Genomic DNA, 23809 nt, shown 5'->3' with positions numbered 1-23809 from the left:
CCCCCTTCAGCAGGATGACTGCACGACCGAGAAGTTTCCTAGTAGCGGCGAGGGTAGTCAAGTCCCAAAGTCTATCTCCCAAACCCCGCCGTTCCTCAAAGGTGAAAAGGAGAGGGGGTACTTTAAAAAAACCGTTTTCACGGGTCCAAGCAATAAGCTTGTCTAATACCTTCTCAGCTACTGTTTCCCCTCGCTTAGCGAGGATGCCTATCAGCAGCTTTTTAGCTGCAGCAAATTCCGATTCCATGCTTGCAGCAAGCGACAGGGGGAAGGTAGCGATCCTTCCTACCTCGATTCGCGCTGACTTGCCCCGCGACTGAAACTTCTCTGTCCAGCTCCAATCAGCCTCTCACGTCTCCGACCGCGTCTGACCGCAAGGAGATCAATCAATCGGCTATCCGCATTCTTCTGCCTTTTCGCGTTTTTTATCACCTTTCCGGGCACCAGATAAAACGAGAAGATGCAAAAAGGAGCTTCAGAGTCAAAGACACATCCTCATGGAGGTACAGTCAATGCTCCGTTTTATTCCAAAAAATACACACATTATCCAGGGTCCTGCTGGGTTCACATACTCTCGCTATATCTTTATTCCCTCTCCTAGCCAAGGTACACACTCTACCCTTTATCAGGCCCTCCCCATCTTCTGGTTTCTCAAACATTGGATAACATCCTCCTTCCTTGTTTTCCTCTATGCAGCTTTCTGACTGCTACTCAAGGACACACATCTGCTGCTGGAGAACACAGGTCCCTGCCGTCCAGCACGCAGACCGGATTGTGCAAGCAGGCCTGAAGCAGTATATGTCCTGCATCATCTAAGATTCTCTCAACAACCAGTGACACCAGCATTATCTGGGGTCGACTTGAACACCTACATGAGCAAGTATAATGTATCACGACAACAGTGGGTACAGTATAAACCCCTGGCAACATCTTTTTAGCTTATTTGGCCTTGATCTTCTCTGCATCTAAGGTCTGTATTGCTTAGTTATACTGTATCATATCAGCAGTAGTCATTTTAGTTACTGCCTCTGTTGCAGTCACCTTATTAACGGAAATCTGGGTAGATTGCACTGCCTTTGATAACATCTTGCAAGAACTATAAATTTAAGCAAAGTTGATTAAGCCCTTATGGTTTGTTTAGATACCTTAGAATATGCAATTGATTCAAAGAAATCCCTAAACAATATATATAAAGCAAACTTTTATTACGGCCGGGGAGATGCAGGGGGGTTTCGCCCCCCCGTGCATGTCCGCTGAGGAGAGAAACACAACAGCTTTTTATACATTTGGAAGGAGTGAGTTTCAAAAATTATCTATCATATAGACTCTTTGAGAATTGGTACAAAGTCTGCCTTATTACCTATCCCCTATTTTTATTACTATAGAGTAGTTACATAAAGCTTTATCATTTCAAGCAGTTGTTTTCCCCACCCCTCTCCTGTCTCCCTTGCAATGCTACGTGCTAAAAAGCTTTTCTTTTCCTGCTTTCCCTGTCAGTCCCTTATCTTATTTGTTTATGTAAGCTAGTTCCCTTTTATCTTAACTGCCCAAAATTGGGCAGGTTTCTATTTGCAAGGGGTTACAATTTGCAAAGTCATATTTCATGTTAATTTTCAACTAACATGGCTTAAATTTTTATTTTATTTTGTCTTTATTTCACTATCATGTGGTTAGATGATAGATGACATGCCTTTTAAACTAGAAATAAGTGGTGTGAATTGTAATAATTTTTGCTAAGTTTTGCGATGACTACACTGAATTTCCCACTGAGCTGGAATCATTGAACACCGAGCGATAGTTGTCTTCCTTCATCGTGCTAAATACAGAAAGGGGGGAGATGTAGCAAGCTGTCGCTGGGTATCTGTCGAAGGCCTTGGTCCTGTGGGGGAAGAAAGACACGTGACATACACACACACTAGGATGAAGAGACACACTAGGATGAAGAGCCAGCTACGCTGAGCAGGCAGCTTTTTATTTGGTGCTAAGTTCCACTTTCCCACACACATACACTACAAATATTTTCTTACAACAACATCCAGGAATGCGGCACCTGCACTCAGCCACACAGTTCAAGGTTGTGTCCATGGGAACTATCTAATTAGCTCTACTGCTCCCATGGAAAACGACCCAACACTTTATAATGTTCCAACACTTTATAATGTTCCAAAACCCTCAAACTTCAGTTGTGGGGCTGTGACTTCACCCCACAGCAAGCCAGTATGAGAACAAGAAAGAAGAAAATCAGAAAGGCCTGGGAAATGTCTAGATGACCTTGTATTATTTTATCTAAAGCCTTGATTTACTGTCCAGGAATGGAGCTGAGTTCTCGGTTTGCAATTTGCCATGCAGGGGTGCTAATAGGGTAACTTAAAACTCCAAGGTCTGTGTGTGTGGTGTGTGTGTGGCCAGGCTTTGCTGAAGTCCAGGTAGACTACATTCACAGTCTTCCCCGCATCCACCAGACAGGTCACCTGGTCATAAAAAGAGATAAGGTTGGTCAGGCAGGACTTGCCCCTCCTAAATCCATGCTGGTTAGGTCTGACCCTTCATCTGTCCTGTAGGTGCCATGTGATTGCACTCAGGATGATCTGTTCCATAACCTTGGTGGGTACCAAGGTCAGGTTGACAGGCCTGTAGTTTCCCGTATCCTCCTTCCGGCCCTTCTTATGGATGGGCATCACATTGGTCAACTTGCAGTCATCTGGGATCTCCCCAGTTAGCCAGGACTGATGATAAATGATGGAGAGCAGCTTGGCGAGCTCTTCCGCCAGCTCCCTCATCACCTTACGATGGATATCATCTGGTCCCATAGACTTGTGGGTATCTAAGTTGCTCGGCAGGTCACTAACTGTTTCCTCCTGGATTACAGTGGGACTATTCTACTCCCCATCCCTGTCTACCAGCTCAGGAGGCCAGTTGTCCTGAGGATGGCCTGTCTTATTGTCGAAAACTGAGGCAAAGGAGGTGTCAAGTACCTCAGCCTTTTCCTCATCTTTGGTGACTATATTCCCCCCTGCATCCAATAAAGAATGGAGGTTTTCCTTGCCCCTCCTTTTGCTATTAGTGCATTTATAAAAACATTTTTTATTATCCTTTACAGAAGTGGCCAGATTAAGTTCTAATTGAGCTTTTGCCTTTCTAATTTTCTTTCTGGATGACCTAATGACATCCTTAAACACTTCATGAGTTGCCTGCCCCTTCTTCCAAAGGTGATACACCCTCTCTTTTTCCCTGAGTTCCTGCAAAAGCTCCCTGTCCAGCCAGGCCAGTCATCTTCCCTGCCTGCCAGCTCATCTTTTGGTGCATGGGGAGGGCTGCTCTTGCACCTTCAAGATTTCTTTCTTGGAGTATGTCCGTCCTGCCTGGACCCCTTTGTTTCTAAGGACTGTTTCCCAAGGTACTCTCCGAATCAGCATCCTGAATAGTTCAAAGTCTGCCCTCTGGAAATCCAGGGTAGAGGTTTTGTTGATGTCCTTCCTTTTTTCGTCAAGTATTGAAAACTCTATTATGTCATGGTCACTCTACCCCAGATGGCCTCTGACCACATCTCCCACCAGCCCTTCTCTGTTTGTAAACAGCAGGTCTAGTGGGGCCCCACACCTGGTAGGCTCGCTCACCAGCTGTGACAAGAAGCTATCCTCCATACACTCTAGTGCCATAGGTTTTCTTCTTTTTTTTTTTTTATTAGCTTCTGGTAATTTTTTCACACCAACTACTTGGTTGAGGGTGGAGACGAGTTCTTCAGATTTTAGTGATTGCTTGGCTTAGACCTTAATGACTGCCTTGTTGATACGCTAAACGACTCCTCTGGCAAGAGGCAGGACTCTTCTGTTTCCCTCTAGCCAAGGCCAGGGGTGGACGTTTTGTATTCTTTTTTCTCTCCCTCGGGAAGGAGGGGGAGGGACTGGGTTTCGGGGTGGAACTCGGGTGGGGGTGTGTGTGGTGTGTGAGTGTGGGAGGTGGAGGAAAAAAAGCTCCACTCTTGGGGAGATCCTCTGGCTGCTTTTGGGCACCGGCTCGCCTCCGTTTTCCCCTCACTCCCTGTCCTGCCCACTGCCTCGGATTTTCATCGGAGAAGTAAGTGCCATCTCGTCCCGATGCTTCCCTAGAGCCCCCTGCAGGACCGCACCCCACCTCTGCTGTCACGGAGACTGCCAGCATCTTGTGAGTTTTTCCCTTTCTTCCTGGATCTCCCTGCTCTTCGCTGGATGGACTGACATCCCTGTCCCTTACTAGCTGCTGCTTTCCGGGTCAAGTGGTGGGGGCCCACCGTGAGGTCTTGAACCACCCGGCACAGCTGAGGTCCACCATTGGCCACGTGGGATTCGTCAACAGCGTCCCCTGCCGACCACTAGGGAGCAACTACAGCCTCTACTCCTCCAGTGATCCAACAGCGCCCCCTGCCAAGCACTAGGGAGAAACTGCAGCCTCCGGTCCTCCAGAGATAGAATCATAGAATCATAGAATCAGCCGGGTTGGAAAGGACCTCTGAGATCATCAAGTCCAACCCTTGATCCACTACCGCCGTGGTTACTAGACCGTGGCACCAAGTGCCACATCCAGTGTCATCTTAAAAACCTCCAGGGATGGAGAATCCACCACTTCCCTGGGCAGCCCATTCCAAAACCTGATTACCCTCTCTGTAAAGAATTTCTTCCTAATATCTAACCTAAACCTCCCCTGACAGAGCTTAAGACCATGCCCTCTTGTCTTACTGATATCTGCCTGGGAGAAGAGACCAACCCCCACCTGGCTACAACCTCCTTTCAGGTAGTTGTAGAGAGTGATGAGGTCTCCCCTGAGCCTCCTCTTCTCCAGGCTGAACAACCCCAGTTCCCTCAGCCTCCCCTCATAGGACCTGTGTTTGAGTCCCTTCACCAGCCTCATTGCTCTTCTCTGGACCTGCTCCAGCACCTCGACATCCTCCCTGAACTGAGGGGCCCAGAACTGGACACAGTACTCGAGGTGTGGCCTTACCAGTGCTGAGTACAGGGGAAGAATCACTTCCCTGGACCTGCTGGCCACACTGTTCCTGATACAGGCCAGGATGCCATTGACCTTCTTGGCCATCTGGGCACACTTTCCGGCTCATGTTCAGCTTCCTGTCCATCCAAACTCCCAGGTCCTTTTCTGCCTGGCTACTCTCCAACCACTCTGTGGCCAGCCTGTAGCACTGCATGGGGTCGTTGTGACCAAAGTGCAGGACCCGGCACTTGGCCATGTTGAACCTCATCCTGTTGGAATCAGTCCAACTCTCCAGTCTGTCCAGGTCCCTCTGCAGAGCCCTCCTGCCTTCCAGCTGATCGACACTCCTCCCCAACTTAGTGCCCCCTGCTGATCATGGTTAGAATTGCACCGAAAGGCAAAAAGTACTGAACTGTTTTTGGTGGAAATCTTAGGTGCAGGATTGTTGTTTGTTTTTGTTCTTTTGCTGTGCTGCCTATACACATATATCCTTTAATAAAGGGATGTTATTTTTTTCTTTATCCATATTTCCTCAATTGGAGCCTCTTAATTTCGGATTTACAATTGCTTAGAGGGAGGAGCTTGGTCTTCCTCGTAACTTACCCTCCTTAGCAAACACTTCTAGGAATCTCCTAGACTGTCTCTTTTCTGCTGTGTTGAGTTTCCAGCAGACATCTGGCAGGTTAAAGTCTCCCACAAGAACAAGGGCTGGCGATCTTGAAACATCTACTAACTGTTTATAGAATAATTAATCTTCCTCTTCATCCTGGTTGGGTGGTCTATAACAGGCTCCCACAAGGATGTCGGACTTGTTGGTTTTCCCCCTGATTCTAACCCATAGGCACTTGTAAGATATACGCAGGTATTCCCCAAAAATACCAAAGCACTGGAAAGAATTCCAAAAGGCTTATTCAAAGGGAAGAACCCTAGAAACTTACAAAGAATATTCTGCCCCAGTTGTGAGAGTGCTGGGCCTGAGAAAAGTAACGCCTCCTGATCTTTTCCAGGCTAGTTATCTTCTTTGGCCTCCCTCCCCTCTCTGGGCCGAGGAGGTCCTGTACATTGTCTTCGAACCTTATCTCTCCTACATACCAGAGAGAGAGGGAGCTCATTCACAGCCTTCTCTGCAACTTTCTCTGAAATGCAGAAGGGAAAGGAAAAAAAACCAAAACCATCTAACCCTCTTGAGAGAGGCACTTTGCAGGCAGAAAGGCTTCCTAAAAGAAAATGAGTTTAAGGTTCTCATTACAAATTCTTCCAAAAAGGGTACTATTTCTACAGCACTCAACCTTATCGTGACTAACCTCAAGTTCTACAGAGTCAATAGACTCCCTAACATACAGAGCCACCCCATCACCTCTCCTACCTCACCTGTCTCTTCTGAAGAGCATGCAGCCATCCATTGCAGGACTCCAGTCATGCGAGTCATCCCAGCATGTCATAGTGTAATGGGTTTGTTACTGTGCTGGTTTAAAGGTAAACCAGCAGGGGAAATGAACTCAAATCAAAAGAGAGAGATTATAAGTCAGAATAACAATTTAATAAAATAATACAATAAGTGCGATTACACAGACAAACAATTGGTTTTAACCCACAAAACCCAAATATATAACCCAGTACCCTGGGGCATGAACAGAGTGGTGTTCTTTGGGCCCCCTGAGTCCAAAGGAAAAGGAGAGGGGAAAACCTGTTGGTGAGAGTACTGTTGCAGTCTGGTCAAGAGTGGTGATTGCAGTCCGGTCGAGAGTGATGGTTGCAGTCTGGTTGAGAGCAGTGGTCTGCAGTCTGGTTGAGAGCGGTGATCTGCAGTCTTCCTCTGGATCCCACGAGTGGTTAAAAAGGTCCTAAGACTCCAAGATTATATATCCTCCAGTTCAGGCAGGAATGCTCAGTACCTCCCTCAGGGCGGGGGGTTCCTTAATGGGTGTGAGGACAAGAGCAACTCCTATCTCGCAGGCCTCTTTGTGCCTAGTTTATAGCCTGAGGAGTCAGGCTCTATGTGCAGATAGTGTAAATGGTTCATTGATAACAGTTTCTGGGAAATGGCATGGAAGGCTATAGAATACACAGTATAGGGTTACACCCATCCAGTGATGAACTGGTCTCAGCTGTCCTAACTAGGACAGTTACCCTCTCTGAGAGGGAAACGGAACTAGGATAGATCACCTGATGTATATTTTACCAATAAGATATTCCATACTATGTTACGTCAGCTCAGATATAAAAGATGAGAAGAAGTAAGGTCCTTCCTTCTCTTCCAGGTAACTGCGCGGTTGTGGACATGCCACTTCTTCGGGGGAGGAGAGCGTTCGTTGTGAAGTAGTCTTTGTTGTTAGTTGTTAGTTCTTCTCTGTGTATATAGTTGCAGTTTTATATTTGAGATGCTGTGAGGGAGCAACACAGGAGAATACAGGAAGATACATATAAGGGTCCCACGTACAGAATTACTTGCTCTATGTGTCAGTGTAGCTAGAGTATCAGCAAATTATATTTAGGCACCCACCTCTATGCAGTGGTGTGCACATAATGACTTAGGACTAATAGTTCTGGTGAAAAACATTCAACCAGATGCAACACAAGCAGGATGCTGCCAAAATTCATGGAAGAATCTACAGTTTCTGTACCACTCAAAAGGTACAATAGGGTTCACTGTCTTCATAACCAAGTGTATTCACCTCTGGTGTAACTTCACTCATTCACATGGAAACATATCTACAACTGACTAGGCTAGAAATTATTTCAAAGGAGTTCTGAAAAAAACCCAACAAATCTTTATTCAAAAAAGGAGTGTCTGTCTTGGAAAGCATTATGTATACTTTCCTGGATATGCAGGTCTTAGAAATAAAATCACTATTTTTGTAAGTGTTACTTTATACTTTTCAGGTACTAATACCAACTTCTATTAATAATAAAGTAGATTATGCTTTTAGACACATTTTACAATATATTTCAGTATACAGTAGTAACACTTTTTTCATGTTATCATCATACATACTTAAATATGTACTCAGATTTGATACATTAACATCTGTTTAGTTTTCTGTATTGACTGTAAGAAAACAACTGTATTCTACTTCTAAAATTCAGTAGCTGAACCTGAACACTCTGAGAGATGTGAGTTAATGCTTCAGAGCTAGAAATAAAACATTTGTAGCACTTGAAAACATGAGTTATTTTTCTTAATTCTGCTACTTCCAGGGAATTTTTATTTTCATACTCTTATTCGCTGTTGGCCTCCCCATTTATGGAACAACTACGTCAAATACAGAAATGACATCAAAGACTATTTTTGAAAAATCGTGATGTGTGGGTGTACAGTGGTAATGTAGCTTCCCTTGTACAGGTCTGTATTTCCAAAGGGTATGTGGCATAAGTGGAAATTGCATCGCCTTGGAATTGTTTAGAGAACAGCTTCAGCCCCAGCATGACTTGATACAATTTTCTAAAGCTGGATGAATAAGATTTGGGTTTCTATCAAAGCAAGGGGCCACATTTTCCCTTACGTCTTCCAGAATGCTGCTCTGCTTCCTCTTATTCCTGCATGGATGACATCAGGTTTGCATATTAAATAAATAATACATCTGTAAAATTGTCTCCTGGTCACAGTCATTCATGGCGTTATGCAGGCTGTTGATTTTAAGACCTATGCCTTCTTACAGAGACAACCTCCCAAGTCAAGTGTCATGTAAAATTTTAGGAAAGGGAGACCCCCTTGCTCTCTGGGTTATCTGCAGATGTATCAGGCCCAAGGGTGGTTTGGTCTTCCCCTTCTTAGTCAGTATACTATCTGTCTGTTCGAGTCCCCAGGAGACCTTCACAGATAATATTTTAGAGTAACCAATTTGGTTCTGTGTAGTGGATTGACCCTGGTTGGACACCAGGTACCCACTAAAGCCTCTCTCTCACTCCCCTCCCCAAGTGTACAGAAGAGAGAAAAAAAACCAGTGAAAGATTCATGAGTTGAGATAAGAGCTAGAGCTGGGAGAGGTCACTTACTGATCAACATCATGGGCAAAACAGACTCAAAGTGGGGATATTAAATAAATTTATTCCTAACAGGATCAGAGCAAAAGTGTGATAAGTAAAATAATCTTAAAAACACCTTCCCCCTACCCCTCCTTCCTTCCAAACTCTACCTCCCCCCCCCCAGTGGTGCAGGGAGACAGGGAATGGGGGTTACGGTCAGTTGTTGTTTCTGCCGCTGCTCAGAGAGAGGAGTCCTTCCCCTGCTCCCATGGGGTCCCTCCCATGGGAGACAGTCCTTGATGGACCTCTCCGGTGTGAGTCCATCCCTCGGGTAGCAGTTCTTCCCAAACTGCTGTCCCGTGGGTTACTCCTCCATTGGAGTGCAGTCCTTCACAAATGAGCTGTACCGATGTGGGTCCCCCACAGGGGCCACAAGGCCTACCTGGGAAAAACCTGCTCCAGCGTGGGCTTCCCTCTCCATGGGCTGCAGGTCTCTGGCAGGACCCTGCTCCATCCTGACCCTCCCACGGGGTCACAGCCTCCTTCATGCATCCACCTGCTCCAGCATGGGCTCCTCCATGGGCTGCAGGGGGACAGCCTGCTTCACCATGGCCTCAGCTCTGGGGCCTGGAGCACCTCCTCCCCCTCCTTCTGCACAGACCTTGGTGTCTACCTTGTTGTTCCCATGTTCGCACTCCGCTCTTCCCTGGCTGGAATTTTTTTTCACTGCGCAATAGCCTTCTGTTCTTAAATATGTTATCACAGAGGTGTTACTATCGCTCCTGATTGGCCTTGGCCAGCGGCAGGAAGCCCATCCTGGAGCCGGTTGGCATTGGCTCCACCAGACAGGGGAAGTTTCTAGTAGCTTCTAATGGAAGCCACCCCTGCCACCCCTGCCACCAAAACCCAGCCACAGAAACCCACTACACACTGTAAGTCTGATAAGGTGCCAGATGCACATACGGTGTGGTTACACTCTAAGTCTAGTCACATTTGTGATCCCAGATGCACAAATAGCATGGGTTCAACTATAAGTCTGGGTGCATTTAATAAGATTCCATATTCTCAAATAGTGTGATTTATTGATTATTGTCACAGAATAAGGTTCAAAAATTGCCAGTGATAAATGCACTGATTTCAGAAATCATAAGCAATAGCATTGCTGTTGAATTAAGCTTACCCAATAGGCATCCCTATGGGGGAGGAGATGGGTACAGCCCGTTGACCATCTCAGGATACAAAGGTGGAGTCTCATCTGACCTCCCTCCCCACTTAAGCTATATTTATATTGTTTTCTTTGAGGGTGAGGAAAAGATAAAGTTTCAGTTGATGTTATTTCATGATCAAGTGGAGTTTTAGTGACTTTAGTTATACATGTAAAGCAGGTTTTATTCATTAGCATATGCAGGGATGTGAAAAGTAATATGTATTTTAGAGTTAATGAAGCAAAGTTCAGCTTTTGGTCACCATTTGGTTCATTCCTTTGGCTCAATTCCCGTTAGCTGCATTGTTTTAAACAGAGCGTGACTGCAACACCTCTGCGGCACTCCATCCTTTGTTTCATGCCTCTCTCAGGGCAGTACACCAAGTTCCCTCAGTGTTCCTGCTCCTAATGTGTGCAGCCAGTTTGTTTCTGGTGAACTATTGCCAACAGGGGCATTCCTTCTCGCCGAGCTTTATCTTTCAGTATTTTTCCACACCAAAGTTGTATTTGGGTTGGCCCAGATCATGAGTCCCCAGGGAGGTTTGCTGGGCTCTGTAACACAGGTCATGTTCGTCCTCCTCTGCGAATAAGATAAAATTCCATGGACTTGAGTGATCTTGGCCCTCCCTATACTATGTCTGAAGGGGGCCCAGTAGTGCCAGTCGCACTCCTACAGCTGCCAGGTAATGATCTATAACTGGCATATCATCAAAAGAAATATAACATCCTCCTTTGCAGCTGCTTTTTCTCAAGAGATATTAATCACTAAGTGTCAAGAGTCAGGGCAAGTGACTAACACAGGACAAAAGGATGTAAGGATGTGAAAAACAAAAGGTCTATACAGACCTTCCTGAATTGTACTCTACTGAAGTTATATTTATCTTTCTGATTTAGTCATTGAATCTATTTTTTCCCTCTTTCTTATCGATTTAAATGCTCATTTAGGGGAAGTTCTTTCAAGCACAGAACCAAAGGATTATTTTTCTAGAATTTGACCCCTTAAATGGTTAACCTCAATTAAGTATAAGCATGAAGGAAAACAGCCCTTGAACCGTCAGTCAGTTATAACTCTAGGACTGAGTTACCAGTGCTAATGTTGCCTTTTAATTTATTTTTATCTCAGAATAACTCCTATTACTGCATCTGAGGGTGGATTCAGGCTTTCTTTTCGTGTGTATTTATGAAGAAATGGTGAATTAAACTTGGCCGCTCGAGGGGCAGCCGCCCGCTGGTCGCTATCGGAACGTCTCCACCGGGCGGGGGGGGGGGGAGGGGGGCGAGGGGTTCTGCCCCCGCTTCCGATCGCACCCCCAGGCTGGCGGCTTGGCGCATGCGCGAGATGGAGCTGTGCAGTCACGGCGCTGTGTCACTAGAGTCCAGTCTGTGCTGCTCCTCTGTCAGCCCCGTTATGGCAGACCCACGCTTGAGGCAGATCAAGATTAAGATCGGAGTCGTGAGACGGTGAGTGCGCCCGTGGGGTCAGGGGTGAAGGGCAGCCGTTGCGAGAAGCTGAAGGTGATCCCGCCGCTCCCGAGGGGGCGAGCGGAGAGAGGGAGTGGGCTCGGCCCGGCTGTGAGCTCTGAGGACAGTCCCCGTTGTCCAGAGTGGGGAGGGGCCCTGCCGCTGCCGTGGTCCCTGGGGGCTCTGCCGCGCCGAGCAGAGGAGCTGCGAGCGGGGCTTTCTGCGCTGCCGGCCATGCCTGCTGCGGGGTCTGGGAGGTGTTGCGCTGGGGCGTATGGCCGTGGGGTGGGGCTGCCGAGGTGTGCCGGAGGGTGGCTGTGGCACAAGTTCTGCCGTGGCTGCCGGTTTCTTCCCCTTGCGCACCGTCTTTAGCAAAAGGCCTTTTTTTTCCTGAGACCGCAATTAAACGGGGCTTTTGTCCCACTGCCCGTTCAGTGTACAGGGCAGTCTCGCCGTATACCTCGCAGAGGCCTTAGTCTTACCTATTTTACCAAAACAATTGTTGAATGGGATCTTTTGGATTTGATAGTTCTCACTGCAAAATCGATGTTCAACACCAGAGTCTCGGGTTTCTCTGGGTTTAACACAGTCTTCGTTTTTAAGAAAAGTTGCAGTTTATCCATCTTGCTTGTTATTTTTCTTTTATTTGGATAAGGCAAAACCATAGCAAAATCTATGTATGCCAGAAAAATAAAGTCTTCAAATGCATCAATAACAGAAGTAATACTAGGGAAAATGTGGACCTGTTGCTGAAAGTACAGGTGTTGTCCCGAACGTGGGCTGGTTACCTGGTGCACAGTGCCAATTCACACACCAAGGCAAGGTATTTCTATTTTTTATTCTAGTTTGTGCAAAGTAGGGAGCTAGGTGGCAACTCACAAAAGGTTGGCTTCCCAATCATCAAAACTTTACACTATTTATACATTCTAACAAGCAAAGGCATCACATTCATTGGTTACAGATCACATAAGTTTTTCATTAATTAATACTCAAACCCTTATTTGCTACTTATATCTCTCGCTTCTCATGCTAATTAGTCCGCAGGTGCAGTTCTTCTTTCTGTTTGAGTTTGGGGTCCATGGTTTGAATCTTGAGGAGCTTGATATCATTTCCCCCTTATGAGGCTACAAGATTTGTCCTTACGACAAGGCTTGTAAGCCTCACTACTTTTCCTGGCTAGCAACACGTGAACTCCTACTGTTGATTGTATAATTAATCTTTTGACACAAAGTAATACAAACTATGATAATGACAATAACTGTTACTATTATAGTTTGAAGCAAACTTGACAACCACCAATTTCGACTGAGCCTCTTGGCATAACTTTGATATTTGCTTCTTTATTGTCTAATTCATTTTTTCTACTTTCTTGCTAGACTGTGGTCTCCATGGGGTATTTAATTCCTAATTAATTTGCAAAAACTTAAACATTTCCTGCACTATTTGTGCTATAAAGTGGGGTTCATTATCTGAAGATTCCTTTCGGTATACCAAATCTGGGTATTATGTCTTTTAACAAAACTTTCATTATTTCTCTACTATTGTTGGTATGACAGGAGAAAACCTCTGGCCAACCAAAAAAGATATCTACTAATACTAATAGATATTTGTATTGCTTCTTTACTGAAAGCAACAATGCATCTGCTCCCACGTCTCTTGATTCAATCTTTTAAGTAGGTTTTCCATCATCTTCTCAGAGACCTATAGCTGCTTTTCAGGTGTTTCCCACTATCCTTCTTTATCCTCTTCTTTTGTATAATTTGGCAGAGCATGGACTATGCCAAAGGCATATTTTGAAGTTCTCACATCTCTGAGACTGGAAGCAAAGTGGCTAAGACTCACGATGCCATTGTTCCAGCTCCTTTGCTAGGATAATCCTTATGGGAGGATGGTCGAACAGCTTCTGTCCTGTACTTAGATTTTCCCATTCAAAGGCAAAGACAAGTTGACTCTATTTGTCCACAGGTATACAAAAGAAGATGTCTTTGAAATCTAACACTGTAAAGTACATATTAGTCTCTGGTATTGAGGATTTAGGACTACCAGATGCCCATAAATCTTGCACTAGTCTATATTCTGATGATTTAGGCTTTTTCACTGGGAGGATAAGAGTGTTAAATTCTGATTGACATTCCCTTAATAACCCAAATTCTGAGAAAGAATCTATTAATGGTTCCAATCCTCGTCGGGCCTCTAACTTTATAGGGTATTGTTTTTCTTTACCAGTCAGACTCCTGGTTTCAGTTCAGTGTTTACCGGACTCTCATTTCTTGCTCCTCCTGGGATTCCCAATGCCCAAAACAATAGTATAACTGCATCTAAAACTTCACTGGGGATTTCCTCTTCTGTAGGTTTTTCCTCAGCGAGTAGGCAGATCTGTGCTTTCCATGCATTTTCTGGAGGAATGTGCAACTGGATAGAGTCCTCAGAAAAAGTTAATTGTGCATTTAATTTGCATAGTAAATCCCTTCCAAGCAATGACAAAGGACACTGGCATATAGAGAAACTGATGTGTTAATTTTGTGTTTCCAATTGTGAATTCCACTGGTTGTAAAAATGGTCTGAGGGATTTCCTCCCCATCGCACCAATAACATCTACTTTCGTTTTACTTAAAGGTCCCTTGCAGTGAGTAACTACAGAATAAGTTGCTCCAGTATCCACTAGAAAATTTATTGTTTAATTCCCCAGTTTAATTGGAACCAGAGGGTCAGCCAGGGGAATAATAAGAGATGCCTCCAGTCCCTTTCAGTCTAGCCCAATTTCTGCCATAATTCCTGTGTCTTTTGGTTTTTCCTTTTGTTCATTTGCCAGTTGGGGGTTGTAGTGGGTTAACCTTGGCTGGATGCCAAGTGTCCACCAAGCCGCTCTATCACTCCTCTTCCCAGATGGACAAGAGAGAGAGAATAAGATGGAAAACAACTTGTAGGTTAAGATGAGGCAGTTTACTAAAGCGAAAGTTTGTGCGTGCACAAGTGAAGCAGAAAATAACAAGGTTTATTCTCTACTTCCCATCAGTAAGCGATGTCTGGCCACTTCTCGGGAAGCGGGGCTTCAGCAAAGCGTAACGGTTTCTCAACAGGCAACCATTGGAAACAATGAATGCCCCCCTTTCTTCCTCCTTTCCTTAGCTTTTTATATCTGAACTGATGTCATATGGTATGGAATATCCCTTTGGTTAGTTTGGGTCAGCTGACCTACTTGTGTCCCCTCCCAGAATCTTGCCCTCAATTGGGGAAAGAATATTACAGTGCTGATGCTGTGCTCAGCAGTAGCCAAAACACTGGTGTGTTATCAACACCTTTCTAGCTACCAATGCAAAGCACAGCACTGTGAGGGCTGCTATGGGGGAAATGAACTACAGCTCAGCCAGACCCAATACAGTCTCCACCCCTTATTCCATACCATTTGTGTCATACTCAGATCCCACATAATATATATATATCTTCTGACTATCCCCCATCCTTTCACAGATGGATATTATTTTTCCCATTTTATAGGCTTCTTCCACTCCTCCAGATCTTGGGCTCAATTCCATTGGGATGGGTACTCAGGACAGGAGGAGCAGCACAATCGATTGTTGGGCACCGAAACCAGCCCGGCTCGGGTCATTGTCGCACTCTCCTTCTTCCTCGCAAAATTCATTCTTCATTGTCCTGCTACTTTACTTCCTGCAACATACAACTTAGAACACAGATTGTTTTTCCTCCAAAGTTGCATCTCCTTGAGGCACACACCAGGTCTCGCCATCCTTCTGCATTATCCACCAAGTACACCCTGGTCCCTAAGCAAAGACAATACCACAGATGAGTTTGCCTTTTCCCATGGGAGGAGAAACCCACACTGACTCCCCAGTCACTTCCCCATGTGTAGTACCGGGACCTTATCTCCTCCCATAGTATGTAAGGGTTTTGTTTGGGCAGGACCCAGGCAGTTAGCAGATTCCCTATTGTTGACCACCCAAGTAGCTTCAGCTAAATTTGCCTCTCACTGCTTCCATGTCCCATTACCTAATTCTCTTAAGATAGCCTTCAACAGTCCATTATACCTCTCAATCGTTCCAGAGGCTTGTGGGTGATAAGGGATATGATAGATCCACTCGATGCCACGTTTCTTTGTGCAAGAGCTTATAAGATTATTCCAAAAGTGAGTCCCATTATCTGATTCAATTCTCTCTGGGGTCCCATGTTACCACAGAATGTGCCTCTCAAGGCCTAAGATGGCGTTTCGAGCAGTGGCTTGGTTTACAGGATATGTTTCCAACCAACCAGTCGTTGCCACCACCACGGTGAGTCTGTAGCTCTTGCAAGCTACCCACTTACTCCATGTAGCACTGGTTGCGGGATGTGTTGAGGGGATGTTTCCTCTGAACATCCAGTGTAGCACAGGCAATCGTGGTGCCAAGAGGAGACATGCTTCTGTCTCAGTAACTTCTGAGGTGGCTCAAACCCCCTCATAGGCTGCTAATATCTCCTTTTCAGGTGGAGTGTAGTGGGCTTCTGATCCCCGATAACCCCAGCTCCAAAACCCTAATGGTTGTCCTCGGGTTTCTCCTTGTACTTTTTGCCAGAGGCTCCAGGTGAGAACATGCTCCCCAGCTGCAGTGTAGAGGATATTTTGCACAGTTGGTCCTGTTCAAACAGACCCAAGAGCTACTGCATGAGCTATGTCCTGTTTGATCTTCTCAAAGACCTGTTGTTACTCAAGGCCCCACTTGAAATGGTTCTTCTTCTGGGTCACTCGACAGAGGGGGCTCACAAGCTGACCATAACCTTGAATATGCATCCTCCAGAACCCCACAAGGCCTAGAAAACTTGTGTTTCCTTCTTGTTAACCAGTAGGGACATAGTTGTTATTTTGTTCAGTACGTCTATAGTGGGTTTCTGTGGCTGGACTTTGATAGCGGGGGGGCTACAGGGGTGGCTTCTCTTAGAAGCTGCTAAAAACTTCCCCTGTCCCGTGGAACCAATGCCAACCGGCTCCAGGACGGACTTCGTGCCACTGGCCAAGGCCAAGCCAATCAGGAGTAATAGTAACGCCTCTGTGATAACATATTTAGAAAAGAAGGTTGTTGCGCGGGAGGAATTCCAACCAGGGAAGAGCGGAGTGAGAACATGGGAACAACAAGGTAGACACCAAGGTCAGTGCAGAAGGAGGGAGAGGAGGTGCTCCAGGCCCCAGAGCTGAGGCCCCTGCAGCCTGTGGTGAAGACTGTGGTGAAGACCATGATGAAGCAGGCTGTCCCCCTGCAGCCCATGGAGGACCACGGGGGTGCAGAGACCCACCTGCAGCCCATGGAGGAGCCCATGCTGGAGCAGGTGAATGCATGAAGGAGGCTGTGACCCCACGGGAGGCCCAAGATGGAGCAGGGTGCTGCCAGAGACCTGCAGCCCGTGGAGAGGGAAGCCTACACTGGAGCAGATTTTTCCCGGGTAGGACTTGTGGCCCCTATGGGGGACTGTATTAGGGAGGGTTCGGACTATACTGAATCTTGAAACCGTGACACCGTTGAAAGCTCAACAAAAACCAATATTTATTACCAAGAGGTGGCCAACAAAATGAACAAACCCAAAAGGGAGGAAGGAGGAGAGAAATAAGCCCTCAGCATGATCTCCCCAGTTACCCAGCTGTTGCCCATAAAGTTATCTTACCGACCTAGCATGCCTATAATTACCCATAGCAGAAACTGCATCCTTGGAGAGTCAGTAAGTTCACAAACTGGCAGGCGTCCCTGCCAAAAGGCAACGTTGTCCTTGTTGTGAAACTAGCTCCCCCCAAGAAAGCACTATCTACTTTTATACAATTAACTGAGTGACCTCAACCTAGGCAGGAGTGGTCATCACCGCCCAGCCAGAGGCTCTCTGTTCCACCCCCTTGGTTATATAAATGCATCTCTTCTGCACACACGTGGCTTTCCCTGTGCCTGAGTACTGTTCAGGGGGGGTCTTTTCCAAATGAGTCTGGGGGTGTTACTTCATCACTATAGTCTTCAGTCTCTCCTTCAAGCAACCTTGGAGGAAAATTAACCAATCACAGAACACCAATTAAAACAGATTATACAAGAAGCTCTCTCTCCAAGGACGAGGTACCCGTTTATCACTACTTGTTTTCTCATAACTTGGCAGGGAAAGAACAAAACTTTTACAGTTGTCTGGACCAAACACAGACCAAAAGTATCAGCATAAATTCACCCCGATACAGGGACCCACGTCGGCACAGCTCATTCGTGAAGGACTGCACCCCATGGAGGAGTGACGCACGGGACAGCAGTTTGGGAAGAACTGTTGCCCAAGGGATGGACTCACGCTGGAGAGGTCTATCAAGGACTGTCTCCTGGGGGAGGGAGTGCTCCTGTGGGAGCACTTGTGAGTGCTGCTGTGCCGGACATGTTGGAACTTCAATATGAGCTGAACTCAAAAGCAACCAAGTGGTGCCACAATTGACATCACTAATACATTTTTCTCAATCCCTCTGGCAACAGAGTGCAGGCTACAGTTTGCCTTCACTTGGAAGAGTGTCCAGTATACCTGGAATTGACTACCTCAGGGGTGGAAACACAACCGGACCATCTGCCATGGACTGATCCAGACTGTGCTGGAACAGGGGGGACCTCCAGAACACCTGCAATATATTGATGATATCATTGTGTGGGGCAAGACAGCAGAAGAAGTCTTTGAGAAAGGGAGGAAAATAATCTAAATTCTTCTCAAAACTAGTCTTACCATAAAACAAAGTGAGGTGTAAAGGGACCTGCATGGGAGATCCAGTTCTTGGGAATAAAATGGCAGGATGGATGCCGTCATATGCCCATGTAGTGAGTTGACCCTGGCCAGATGCCAGGTACTGACTAAAGCCACTCTCTCACTCTCCTCTGCAACTGGATAGAGGAGAGAGAAAAAAAACAAAACCAACTAAGGATTCATGAGCTAACAGCTGGGAGAGGTCACTTACTGATTACCTTCACAGATAGATTACATCTATCTATATATATTAATAACAGGCAGAGCTCAGACGGAGCTCAGGCGGAGCTTAGGGTGGTGCTTCTCTTGACCCTCAGTCTCGGTGGGAAATCCGCTCTTCCTTCCGTGGGTCTGGGGTCTTCTCTCATCTTCATCAGCTTGACCTTTCTACCTTTCCATTGTTCTCGACCCGCTCACTGAAGCTTGGGGAAAGCCCTGGCTCCAGACCTATTTCTCCTATTCAAATGTCTACCTTATCTTACTGTATCCTAATTTATTACCTCTAGTCCTATTATATACTTCTTCTACCATTCTTCTAAGTTTTGGTCCAGTAGGCAGAACAGTAGCACAGACCGATTAGATGTTACGGGGGGGGCTTTTTATCAGGCCCAGATTTCTCAGTTAACTCCTTGGGCCTAACTTCTTGTTTCAGTCCCCCCTTTTCTTATGACTTGCGAATTCTTTCATCAAGTTCCAAAGGACTCTGATAGGTATGCATCACTGCCCACATTATCTGCATCCTTTTGACTATGGTACTCAATCTGTACCACAACCAAGCATTTAAGAGGGATAGCAGAATTATAGTGGCTACTAAAACCAATATTGGATGTATCAAATAGTGAAACACTTGTGTTGCTGTAGAGGAATATCCCGTAAAGATGTCCCACCAATGATGTTCTCCCACTTGTTCCACTTTAGTTAAGATAGTTTTTATATTTTCAGTGTCATGTTCCACCTGCCAGAGCATTTGCTGAGTTGTTCTGTTCACTTCCTGGACCAGTTTCTCTATATCAAGGTGTTTAAGCATTGCTATAAAATGATTAATATCCATTGCTATCTGCAATTTTGGCACATCGTGATACCTTGTATAATCAACTTCAATCAGTTGTCTAGTAGTCACTGGAACAATATAATCAAAGTCACAGCCTATGATTCGAGTAAAATTACACACGCAAAAATTAGTACCATTCGCTACTTCATGACAATTATCTATGGTAAAGTTAACACAAAAAGTCCTAACACGTGCACATCCATTTCCTACATAATAGACTTGTGATTGAGTCTTAGCATGGGGAAGCATCTCAAAGGTACACACACTATCTTCAGTATCTAAGCATAAATCTTCATTCTCTGCCACAGCATTTTCACAGATATATCCTAATTGTCCCTTAGGAATACATGCCTCAGTACTGATAGACTACCATTTGCCCTTGGTGCAATCATAACTATCCCAAACATTATGGCCTATGGGGCTGACAATAATGTTCTGATGTATAGCTCCTAATGTCAAGACAGGAAAGATGGTCTTGTCTTTGGCTGCACTGATAGTGAGTACGTAAACTTCAATTTGTTCATGTTGTGAATTGTAAGTGAAGTTCACTAATTGCCACCATGCCTGGTGATTTTTCTCAAATTATGTAGTGGAACTGTTTCTAGCTATTATTTCTCTTATCTCTTGTGGCAGTATTCCTGAAGTTCCTTCTTTTAGTATTCCTGCAGCTACAGATTGTACACATTGTTGAGTTTGGATGCATTGAACAGGAAGAGCAAACCTTTTACTAACGCTGACAGTACAGTCGGCAAACTTGGTAAAATCCTCTGCAGTGTGGTTAGCTACTAATGTCAACAATCTGACTGCCAATGATTGTTTTTCTGCCAAAGTGAGCAAAGATGATCTTAAAGGGACTTTGAGTTTTCCCAAATCAGAAGTGACGGCACTTAGTTTATTCACTAACACTTCTTGGTCTATGGTGTTTAGTACACCTAATCCTGTGCCAAACCATCTGGCTACATCTCTTTGGATTCTGGTACGATGGGATCTGGCTGCCAGCCATGCATTCCAACCCTTAAGACTCTGCTGTATATAGGGCTGACGATCCTTTTGTATGTGAGATATGTTTGCTTGGATGTTTATTCAGACTCTTTTCAGTGAATATGTTGGATCTAACAGTAACTTCTGCTCGTTTGATTGTCTAATTATGTAAGGTCCAGCAAAGGTTAAATTGTGGACACTTTCACAGTTCAGAAAAGGAGCTGTTGGTGTGTTTTTTGTAAATGGTTTGGAAGTTGTTTTAACAGATGGCTCAGTAGTGGGGTTTTCTGCAAGCCTAATGATAAACAGTTTAGAAGCACTCCTGTCTTTGCTAACCCATGAGCGCATAACTGAGACTGATTGATCTAACAGTAGCTTGATCTCACACTGGGCTTTGTTTCTCTCATCTTCTTTAGTGCCATCCCACAGGCAAGAAACTGGTCCTTTTCTTTTGAACCAAATACTATTGCCAGTATTTCCCATGTGACTAAATGTAAGTGACTGGTTTTTCGTGGGTGTTACTACTAGCTTGACTTGTTTTGTCTCATCCATTAACACATTAACACTTTTGCGTCCGACCTGCGTCATCTCCCATTTTTCCTACTATGGTATCTAATGAACCCTGGGTCTTATTCCAGTCTAGTTGTGTATACGACTTGTTGTTATGTAAAACATAAATGGCTAAACTTGGTTTAGACCTTGAACCAGTCAAAAGTGATTCACTGACCCATGGAAGTGATTCTACAATATATACATCAGACCATGACCAATTTATAGTGGGAGCTTGGGATAAGGTTATACTTATCAAAAGTCCAAGAATCAGCACTGTGATTTGAGAGAAGGTACTTCTTGTTCGGAGGCCCATGGTTTCAGGTTTCTCAGGAGCTTTCTTGATTGTTCTCTGGAACTCTCTTGACTCGGGAGTAGTGAATCCAAGTCAGTCGTTCTTTCACCCGAACTGCCTTGAAGGTGGTTAGCAACACCTGGAAGGGTCCTTCCCACTTTTCTTGCAGAGGTTTTCCTAAAAGATTCTTAACATATACCCAATCACCAGGACTGAATGGATGTAGTTTACAATCAGGCTACTTGGGTTGGGGTTCCAACACCACCGTAGCATTTTTCTGCAGCTGTTTCCCTATAGTCATAACATAATCATATACATATTGATTACCTATTTGATCTAAAGCTTTACTATTCACAGTTTGCATCATGTAGGGCCTGCCGAACAGAATTTCAAATGGACTCAGTTTTTCTTTTGATCTCGGCTTGACCCTTAGTCTGATTAAAGCAATAGGTAAAGCTTGGTACCAATGAAAATTTGTTTCTTGACATATTTTAGCAATTTGCTGTTTAATGAGATGATTCATCTTTTCTACTTGCCCACTTGCTTGTGGTCTGTAGGGCGTATGCAATTGCCAATCAATTTTCAGTGCTTTACTTATTACTTTTACCACTTCTGCACAAAAGTGTGAACCTCTATCTGAAGAGATACCCTTGGGTACCCCAAACCATGGTATAATCTCGTTTAACAAGACTTTAACCGCTTCTCTTACCTTATTTGTTCTACATGGGAATGCCTCTGGCCAACAAGAAAATGTGTCAGTCAAAACTAATAAATAACGATATCCCCCTTTTCTTGGGAGCTCAGAGAAATCAATTTGCCAAATCTCACCTGGGAAATGTCCTCTGTTTATTGCCCCTGGATTGATTTTAGTTTTGATGTTTGGATTATTTTTCAGGCAAAGTTCACATTGGGATGTGACTCGCTTTATTGTGGTAAATAAATTTGGCCCTACTCATCATGGCTAGGCTTCGCGAACGAAGATTTGGGAAGGCACTATCCACATTTGCTGCAGGCACGCTGGTGGCTTATGAGGCCAATACGTGATAGACATATCCGATTGCAAAAGGCGCAGCAGAAAGACTCCTTAGATGGTGTATTTTGCAGGATACGGTTCTTTCTGCGTTGCCTTTTTTCCTCGAGAGTGATCCTACGTGAGTTCTCAAAGGAGACAGCTGCGTTATAGATGGTGTGTCTCCAGGCCTCCCGATTGGAGGCCAGAGTAGACCAGTTATGGTGATCAATATGGCCAAGGCTGAGATGTTATTTCAGGGAGTCCTTGAATCTTTTTTTCGGGGCTCCTCTCATGCGGCAAGTTCACCATAGAGCAGGATCTTAGGGAGGCGGTGGTCCTTCATCCTTGAGACGTGCCCAGCCCATCGCAGCTGCGTTCTCAGTAACATGGCCTCAATACTAGTGACAGCTGCTTGCTCTAGTACAGATGTATTGGTCACAAAATCTGACCAGTGGATGTTAAGGATTGTACGGAGGCAGCGCTGATGGAAGCGTTCTAGGAGACGCAGGTGGTGGCGGTAGATGACCCATGATTCGGAGCCGTATAGGAGAGTTTGGCCCTACTACTCTAGTCCTTAAGTGTTGATAGAGTGGATCCAAACCCCAGTGAGTTTTATCATGTTCTGCTTTCACAAATTGCCATATTAATTTTTCTGGTAATACTAACTGACCTGTCTTCAGTTGACCCCATCCATTGTCTAAGAGCTTACCTTCATTTTTATGTATCCACTGATAATCTGTTTCCCGATACTCTACCTGTTGATTTGTGTCTAATCCTTCTGGCACTAAATCTGCCACTGGTTGTTCGTTACCTCTTGCAGCTGCTAATTTGGCTTCTGTATCAGCTTTTCTGTTTCCTATTTCTGGAACAGTGTTACCTTTCAGGTGTCCCCTGCAATGCATTATAGCCACCTGTGATGGGAGTTGGACAGCTTCTAACAATCGTAGGATCTCCTCTGCATGTTTAACAGCTTTTCCTTGGGCAGTCAATAGCCCTCGTTCTTTCCAGATTGCTCCATGGGCGTGTACAATGGTGAAGGCATATTTAGAATCAGTCCAGATGTTGATCCGCTTTCCCTTTGCCAGTTCAAGAGCTCGGGTGAGAGCTATTAGTTCTGCTTTCTGGACTGAAGTCCCTGTAGGTAAAGGGTTTTATTCAATTACCTGTTCTGTTGTGGTTACCGCATAACCAGCCATCCTTATGCCCTGCTTTACCAAACTGCTACCATCTGAATACCAATCGTCTGCATCCTGGAGTGGTTCTTCTTTGAGGTTTCAGCGGCTGGAGTACACTGCTTCAATGGTCTCCAAGCAGTTGTGTACAACAGGTTCTGCTGAGATTCTTCCTTCTAGGAATGAAGCTGGGTTGACAATGTTAGTTACCTGAATGGTTACATCATCTGGTTGAACTAGGATCGCCTGGTATTTCAGGAACCGGGAAGGTGACAGCCTATAGCTCCCTTTTTGTTCCAGCACTGCTGATACTGTATGGGACACTAACACAGTCATTTTCTGTCCTATTGTAAGTTTCCTGGATTCTTCTATGTTTACAACCACCGCTGCAACTGCCCTCAGGCGAGTAGGCCAT

General features: G+C 45.1%; 2 protein-coding genes across 2 annotated transcripts in view; both read left to right on the top strand.

Annotated features, from left to right (window-relative positions):
- LOC116780036 (syncytin-A-like) overlaps positions 1–23809 on the top strand; it is a 1173168-nt gene that overhangs the window by 712405 nt on the left and 436954 nt on the right. The gene's annotated exons all lie outside the window — the stretch shown is intronic.
- Positions 11544–23809, top strand: part of LOC116780048 (tubulin-specific chaperone A-like) — a 66347-nt gene continuing 54081 nt past the window's right edge. Inside the window, exon 1 of the mRNA XM_032674560.1 lies at positions 11544–11596. Coding sequence (XP_032530451.1) covers positions 11544–11596 — 53 coding nt within the window. The remainder of the gene's footprint in view (positions 11597–23809) is intronic.

Source organism: Chiroxiphia lanceolata, chromosome W (genome assembly GCF_009829145.1).
Source record: "Chiroxiphia lanceolata isolate bChiLan1 chromosome W, bChiLan1.pri, whole genome shotgun sequence".
Taxonomy (NCBI): Eukaryota; Metazoa; Chordata; class Aves; order Passeriformes; family Pipridae; genus Chiroxiphia; species Chiroxiphia lanceolata.
This window is presented reverse-complemented; position numbering and strand designations above follow the sequence as displayed.